This window comes from Arachis hypogaea, chromosome 5 (genome assembly GCF_003086295.3).
Source record: "Arachis hypogaea cultivar Tifrunner chromosome 5, arahy.Tifrunner.gnm2.J5K5, whole genome shotgun sequence".
Taxonomy (NCBI): Eukaryota; Viridiplantae; Streptophyta; class Magnoliopsida; order Fabales; family Fabaceae; genus Arachis; species Arachis hypogaea.
Window position 1 is genome coordinate 7958027 of NC_092040.1, and position 8517 is coordinate 7966543.

General features: G+C 32.7%; 2 protein-coding genes across 2 annotated transcripts; both read right to left on the reverse strand.

Annotated features, from left to right (window-relative positions):
* LOC140184550 (uncharacterized) lies at positions 1-3059 on the reverse strand. Its single transcript, XM_072236511.1, has 3 exons — positions 1616-3059; positions 752-1065; positions 1-624 (listed from the first exon to the last, which is right to left on the reverse strand). The coding sequence occupies exons 2-3, from the start codon at positions 1032-1034 to the stop codon at positions 542-544; spliced, it is 366 nt and encodes a 121-aa protein (XP_072092612.1). The 5' UTR covers positions 1035-1065; positions 1616-3059; the 3' UTR covers positions 1-541.
* A 516-nt stretch (positions 3060-3575) lies between these two features.
* On the reverse strand, positions 3576-4331 carry LOC140184798 (secreted RxLR effector protein 161-like). The gene has a single exon (XM_072237973.1). The coding sequence runs from the start codon at positions 4329-4331 to the stop codon at positions 3576-3578; it is 756 nt and encodes a 251-aa protein (XP_072094074.1).
* Between the last annotated feature and the right edge of the window lie 4186 nt (positions 4332-8517).

The following is an 8517-nucleotide window of genomic DNA, read 5'->3' on the forward strand; positions in this document are numbered from 1 at the left end:
TTTGAGGATAAAATTACTAGAGCTTGAAATAATTACTCTTTGTATTTCGTTTTATTTTTTACATCTTTTTATTTTGGTGTGGACGGATTATCTGAGTGACAGAATCAATTTTTTTCCTCAACTTTGAATACTTGCACCATTGGCCATTCATGTTTAATTTTTACTAATGAAGTCCATAAACTTTATTCAACTTTTCGGGTATGTATTTTAACTATCCAAACTTCTATATGTAGTAGGTTTTATCAACTAAAACTATAAAAGAGTACAATTACAACATTATTCCATCCATCAAGTTTCATTTACACTCGAAATGTTGAAATCCAATATGCATATGGAACTATTTATTCTTAACTACTATGTATCGTGTTCATCTCATGATCATCATAGCTAGCAGATACAGGTAAACACTGTAATTCAGTGACACGTTATTTTCCTTCAGGCTTCTGAGAGATATTTCGTGAAAAATTGCGTAGACCAAGTACTGTATTAAAATTGTAGAAAATTCATCAGGTATGTAGAAGCCTTATTAGTACAAACAAATCTATTTATCTTTATCTTTATCGTCGCCGTCCTGATCATCCTTCAAAGGAAGCCAGTTGAGTTTGACTTTTTCCCCACGCAAAGCTGCAACATGATAAAGAGGACGAAAACAATTAATGGTTAATTACTATTCGAAAAAGTGTTATGGTTATGGAAATTAAACTTTGTTTTTTTATTAACGAGTAGTTGGTTAATTATTCGAGAAACTAACTTTTATCCCGCAACTCTGTGAGAACTTTTAAGCGTATTTGGGATTCTTCAGCAAGATTTCGTGCTATGTGCATACGCATGGCTGCTAGTTCGGCCACCTTTTCTTTGAACTCTGCTTCAACAATTAATCTGGCCGCGGTTTCCGCAGCATCCGTCACCAGATCACTGTGTCTTGGTGTTGGTTCTTCTTCTGATGATTCTTCTTCTGATGATGATGCTGGCCTCTTACCCTTATCCATTTCTGACGTTGCTGCTGCTTCCTCTGGTTTCTTATTTGGATCCATCCTTGTGTTGCAAGTTACAACAATGTTGTACCTAACTAGGGGATGTAAAAGATTAGAGTAGTGAAATTCACATGGAATAATCAAGAAAAACAAGCTTCTAAAGTTACGCAGGCTAAAAAAGTAAAGTATACAGTATATACTATACATATTGTTAATGCGGCAAAAAATTTCCGTTACATGTATGTCAAGCATGATAATAATACTTCTACGGAAAAAATCACGTGAGAACAAGTAACACTAACCAAATCAATTAATGGAACAATACCAGCAGAGATTATATAATTAAAGAAATAAACAAGAACTAAGTAAAAACATTCATGTGCCTTCCCTTTGCCTCGGGATAAATTTTATTCGAACACAGGAATCAAAACAAAAGGAAACTCATCATGTTTAATTATTGCATTATAGCAGATGGAATCATGAATAGAACCCTAATTTGGATAGTACGCAGCGATGATTCTTGAATTTCCAGTATCTATGAGTAGAACTAGCTATAAGCACATACAATAAACAAAATCAAGTAAACAAAATCAAGTAAAACTTAGCATAAAATATAATGATAAAAGGAAGTATTATCATACCTATAACAGAGGATTGAAGAGGAAGTTACTGAAAGAAAGAGCGCGAAAATGATGAAGGAAGGAAATATTGTCTTTGAGTACTATATATACACACAATGAGTATGAGGAAGTGAGTGATTGAATCTCAAGAGACGCGCGCTATACTCAACAATAACTAATCGAAACTGTAACCGTCTATCAGCATCTTTTGCTTTTTGAAATTCCCCTTTTTTTTGTTATTTTTTCTGCCCCAATTACACTTCTATGACCCAGCCCAAATATATTGGTCCAATATTCAATTTGTTAAAAATGCGTGATATATATCATTTGGAATTTGGTTCTGTACCAAATATTTAAGAGTATTTGTTGTTTTTAATCAGTATTTTTAGTTAATTTAATTCTAGTACAATAATCTAAACATATTTTTAACTCATATTTTTATTATTATTAACTAATTATTAATAAAAAAATATATTTTTAATTTATTTTTAATACAAACAATAAATATATTTATATATAAATATATGTATGATTTAATTTATTTTTAATATATATCTATATTTTAATATATATTTTATACGAATAATTAATTCTATACGCACTTAACATAGTCGATTCTTTTAGATTTAGCATAAGCTTTTCATAGAGGTATGTTATTTTACTCAAAGGTTTAGAGGTCATACCTCTTTTATTTTAAAAGAGATCAAAAGAAAAATAAAAGTTTATATAAATTTTGTATTGAAAACTCAGGTAGGTACAATTAATTTTATTATTAAATGATAATTTAGTCAAATTTATTAATTTATTTAACTATTTTTATTTATCAATTTTATATAAAATGAATCGTACCTGAATTTCTACCAAACTTTATAAAAATTTAAAAAATACTATTATGTAAAAAGATATATTAAAAGTATCATCATAAATTATTGCGTGAAGAAAAGTATAAGAAATATAACCTTTTTTTTTTGTCAGCTGGAATTTTAGAAAAAAAATAGTTATTCTGATTATTTTTGTTTTATTATTGTAGGGAATGGGAAGGGCAAAGTTGGAAAGAACACGTTTTTGGAAGGCATAATATCTTCCTTGCCAACATTGGGAGCAGGGCAATCCGCATTCACCATTCATTTTGAATGGGATGATGGTGAGATGGGAATTCCAGGAGGATTTTACATCAAGAATTTCATGCAAACTGAGTTCGATCTTCCTCCTCGCTTTGACTCTGGAAGACATTCCAAACCATGCAAATCTCAAAATCCACTTTGTTTGCAACTCCTGGATTTATAATGCTAAAAACTACAAAACTGTTAGTATAATATCCACACTTCAATTGGTTCCAAGATCACTTACTTTCTTAAGTAATACTATCATATTTTCAATTTCTCAAACTCACCAACGCTCATATAAAATAATAGAACAAAGAAGGATTTCACATAATCATATAGTTTTTCATTACATGGAACCTACAATACACAAGGTATATGTGCTTTTATATAGGTAATGCTTCCTACTAAAATAATAGTTTATAAATCACTAATCAATTTTATAATGACCACCATTTTATGAGTTAGCTTCATGAATCATCTTTCAACTTGTATTCATGTAGTTTTCATAATCTTTTAATTTCAATTCAATTTGATTTTGAATTTCTTTAATGTTGTAGAATGTTGTAGTTGTGCTATTCTCTTGAATGTTCTTCAAAACTCTTCAAGCTTCCAATATGTTAGCTTCTAGCAATATCTAGCCAATTGATGATTATTGTATTCAACTCAAACTTTACTTCTTCAATTCTTTAATCATGTTTCATGAAAATTTTAATCCATGCAAGTTGATAGATAACACAAGAAGTTTGTAGAATCTTAGTGATGAACCATGAACTTGTAACCACTTTGAATTCAAATTGAATTTTGCCTTTGACTTTTCTAAACTTTTGTTACTTGCATACCTCTTGATTTAATTTTCTAACATTGCCTCCCTTAAATCAAGCTGTAGAGTTTATCATTCCAAGCATCTTTTTTAATTTGTAAAATAACTCTGTTTTTAATGGCTTTGTAAATATATCTGCAACTTGTTCTTCAGTTGCACAGTACTCGACCACAACTTCTTTTTCGTTCACTAACTCTCTGATTTTGTGAACCCGAATATCAATATGCTTCGATCTTCCATGAAATACTGGATTTTTGCAAAGTGCAATAGCTGACTTGTTATCACAAAATATTGTTGTTGGAGTACTTTGTTTCTCGTTCAATTCCTCAAGAATTCTTCTTAGCCAAACTGCTTGTGTTGCACAACTTGCTGCTGCTATATATTCTGCTTCTGCTGTAAAGAGAACAACTACTGGTTGTTTCTTTGAAGACCAAGAAATTGCACCAGAACCAAGATGAAATACGAACCCTGAAGTACTTTTTCTTGTTTCTATATCTCCAGCCCAATCACTATCAGTGTAACCGACAAGATTCACTTCAATAGTATTTTCATAATAAATACCATCATTTAAAGTACCTTTGATATATCGAAGAATTCTTTTTGCCGCTTGCAAATGGTTGGTACAAGGTTTCTCCATGAATCTGCTAAGTAAACCAACTCCAAACACAATATCTGGTCTAGTCGCAGTCAAGTACCTTAGACTTCCAATCAAGCTTTTGTAGTATGTGGGATTTACTGCTCCTCTTTTATCTTCTCTCAGCAATTTGAACTTCTCTTCGACTGGAGTAGAAACTGGTTTTGAGTGCTCCATTTGAAATTTCTTCAAAATATTATTTGCATATTTCTTCTGAGAAATGAAAATTCCATCATCTCTTTGAACCACTTCAATGCTAAGAAATTAAGACATCAATCCCATATCTGTCATTTCAAAGTGCTTTATCATAGCCTCCCTAAATTCTGCAGTTATCTTCAAATTGTTGCTAGTAAAGATTAAACCATCAACATAAAGACACACGATCAAGATATTTCCAGGTTTAACGAACTTGATATAAAGAGTATGCTCAAATGGACATCTTCTGAAACCATTCTCAATGAAATAAGAATCAATCTTCTTGTACCACGCTCTTGGTGCTTGCTTTAACCCATACAAAGCTTTCTTCAACTTGTAAACTTTATCTTCTTTTCCAAGAACTTTATATCCTGCAGGTTGCTCAACATACACTTCTTCTTCTAAAGTGCCATTTAGTAATGCAGACTTAACATCCATTTGATGTATCTTCCACTTATTTTAAGCCGAGAGTGAAATAATCATACGAATAGTATCTAATCTAGCAACAGGAGCAAATACTTCAAAGTAGTCGATATATACCTGGCTTTTATTTGTATCCTTTTGCAACTAATCTTGCTTTGAAACGATCAACTTCACCACTGGGTTTGTACTTAGTCCTGTAAACCACTTTACTCCAATCGGCTTCTTATCTGCTGGTAAATATGTCAGCTCCCATGTGTCATTCTTCTCAATGGCATGAATCTCCTCATCCATTGCTTTCTTCCAATTGTTGTCTTTAAAGGCTTCTTTAAAGTTCAACGGCTCACAATCTAAAAATAGAGCAAAATTTATGATTTCTTCATCGGACGGATCGTTGTCATTGCCAACTTCATAATCTGCTAATCTAGCAGGTAGTCTTCGCACTCTTTGAGGTCTTCTAGATGATTCTGGTTGTTCAGTTGTGTCAGGTTGTCTTTCTTCTACTTCATTACATTTATTTGGAATTATAGTCAGCTGCTTTTCTGTCTTTGTGTTCCAGTCCCACATGTCTTTCTCGTCAAACGTCACGTCTCTACTGATGATTATTTTCTTTATTTCTGGATTGTATAACTTGTATGCTTTTGAGTCTGTGCTATAGCCAATAAAGATACACTTCTCGCATTTGTCATCTAACTTCTTCCTTAATTGATCTGGGATATGGGCATAAGCGATACACCCAAAGACTCTGAAATGATGGATGGAAGGCCGCTTTCCACTCCAAACTTCCTCTGGTGTTTTATCACGAACACTTTTTGTTGGACACCTGTTTAAAATATGAACTGCTGTTGCGACTGCTTCTGCCCAAAACTCTTTAGGCATTTGTTTTAACTTTAGCATGCATCTGACCATATCCATGATAGTTCTATTCTTTCTTTCAGCAACTCCATTTTGTTGAAGAGTGTATCTAGTTGTTAGTTGGTGTTGAATTCCGTGTTGCTTAAAGTATTCTGAATATGCAAGATATTCTGTTCCTCTGTCTGTTCTGAGAATTTTGATTTTACAGCCACTTTATTTTTTGACAAACGCCTTGAATGTCTTAAAGACATCACATTCTTCTGATTTTTGCTTCAGAAAGTATACCCATATATATCTACTAAAATCATCAATAAAAGTGATAAAGTACCTGCTACCACCATTACTTGGAACTTCTACAGAACAGAGATCTGAATGCACAATTTCAAGTAATCTTCTAGCTCTCCAAGACTTTCCTGTAGGGAATGAATCTCTGTGCTTCTTTCCTAGTTGACAAATCTCACAAACACAATTGGGAATATGAATCCGTGGTAGACCAGAAACAAGTCCTTTTCTTGACAGGTAGTTTAGGCTAGAAAAATGAAAGTGCCCAAACCGCATATGCCACAACCAGTTATCATCAAGTATCATAGAACTCATGCAAGAGGGATTAACATGTCAAATTTTTAACGGAAACATTCTGTTTGAAGTCATCTTTGCTTTATCAATGAACCTTTCATTGTTGTCAAATACAGTGCAATATCCACAATAAGTTATCATCTTATATCCCTTCTTAGATAATAGCCCCATACTTAGTAAATTGTAATCAAGTTCAGGAGCATAGAAAACATCAGAAATATAACTCAGAGAACTATCTTTCAATCTAATTGGTATGTACCCTTTTCCTTCAATAGGGATCTTTGTACTATTACCAAACTTCAATAATAGTTTAACTGAATCATCTAATGAAGAAAATAACTCCTTTCTACCAGACATATAATTACTGCAAGCATTATCCAAGTACCATATATTTTCATCTTCAGCACATGAATTACTTATAAAAAATAAAGTCTGAGTACCCGGATTGTCATCGGTATTTTGATGCTGATTTTCTATAACGTGTGCTTGATTATTATTCATCACTTTGAATCTGTAATCTGCTACTTTGTGTCCATACTTTCCACAATGAAAACAGTTGAAATTAGTTCTTTCTTGATAAAAATTACCTCGACCTCTTCCTCGGTTGACAGGCCTGAAATTCGTTCCACCTCTTCCTTGATTAGGTGGTGTAAAATTGTTATAACTTCCTTGGTTGTAATTGCCACGACCTCTACCTCTGAAACTTCCTCTGCCTCTACTTTGAAAATTGAAACCACGACATTGTCTTTCTTGTGTACGGCTTGATTATGCAATATTGTTAAAATTCACTCGGCTTTTTAGGGCTTCCTCGGTTGATTTTTCTGATTTCTCCAGTATTCTACTGATATGGCTTTCCATGGTTCCTTGCAACTCTGCAATCGTCATGGTATCCATATTGTGTGACTCTAGTATCGTAGTCACCACATGGTCATACTTTATTGGTATGGTGCGAAGAATTTTCTCCACTACTTTGCTATCGGGCATATCTTCTCCATAGATTCTCATCTTATTGATAAGATCTGTAACACGAGTAAAATATTACTCAACAGTTTCTGAGCTTGACATCTCGTACCTTTCATATTCTCTTCTTAAAGACTGTAGCTTTGCTTTCTGAGCTTTATCTACGCCTTTGTATGACAGCTTCAACGTGTTCCATGCTTCCTTTGCACTTTTGGCATTTGCTATTTTGCTAAACACCGTATAATCTACTCCTTGATGAATTTGAAATAGCGCCAATTGATCTCTCCTTTGTTGGGCAGCATCTGCTCCTTCTTGCAAACTCGGTTTAATGAAATTCCATAGGTTCTGGGCCTTCAAATGGGTAGACATCAAAGTCTTCCAATAACTATAATCAAGTTTCCCATTTAACTTAGGACCGGACCACACAATATTGAAAGTGTTTGCCATACCGACTTTATGAATAAATAAATATGTGAGAACTCTCAAACACCAGGTGATGGATAAGATTAACCAGGATCTGATACCAAATATTAGTATAATACCCACACTTCAATTGGCCCCAAGATCACTCACTTTCTTAAGTTACACTATCATATTTTCAATCTCTCAAACTCACCAACACTCATATGAAATAATAGAACAAAGAAGGACTTCACATAATCATATATTTTTTTCATTACATGGAACATACAATACACAAGGCATATGTACCTTTATATAGGCAATGCTTCCTACTAAAATAATAATTTATAAATCACTAATCAATTTTGTAATGACCACCATTTCATGAGTTGGTTTCATGAATTATCTTTCAACTTGTATTCATGTAGTTTTCATAATCTTCTAATTTCAATTCAATTTGATTTTGAATTTCTTCAATGTTGTAGAATGTTATAATTGTGCTATTCTCTTGAATGTTCTTCAAAACTCTTCAAGCTTCCAATATGTTAGCTTCTAGTAATATCTAGCCAATTGATGATTATTGTATTCAACTCTTTAATCATGTTTCGTGAAAATTCTAATCCATGCAAGTTGATAGATAGCACATGAAGTTTGTAGAATCTTAGTCATGAACCATGAACTTGTAACCACTTTGAATTCAAATTGAATTTTATCTTTGACTTTTCTAAACTTTTGTTACTTGCATACCTCTTGATTTAATTTTCTAACATTAATCGATCGCATTTTCTTTTCCAACAAGGTAATTAAATTCAACTAATTATTAATTAACAAATAATTAAAGTAATTAATGAAACATAATATACATCCATGCAGACGTATCTTCCAAGTGACACGCCAGCACCACTTGTAAAGTACAGGGAAGATGAATTGAAGAATTTAAGAGGAGATGGAAAAG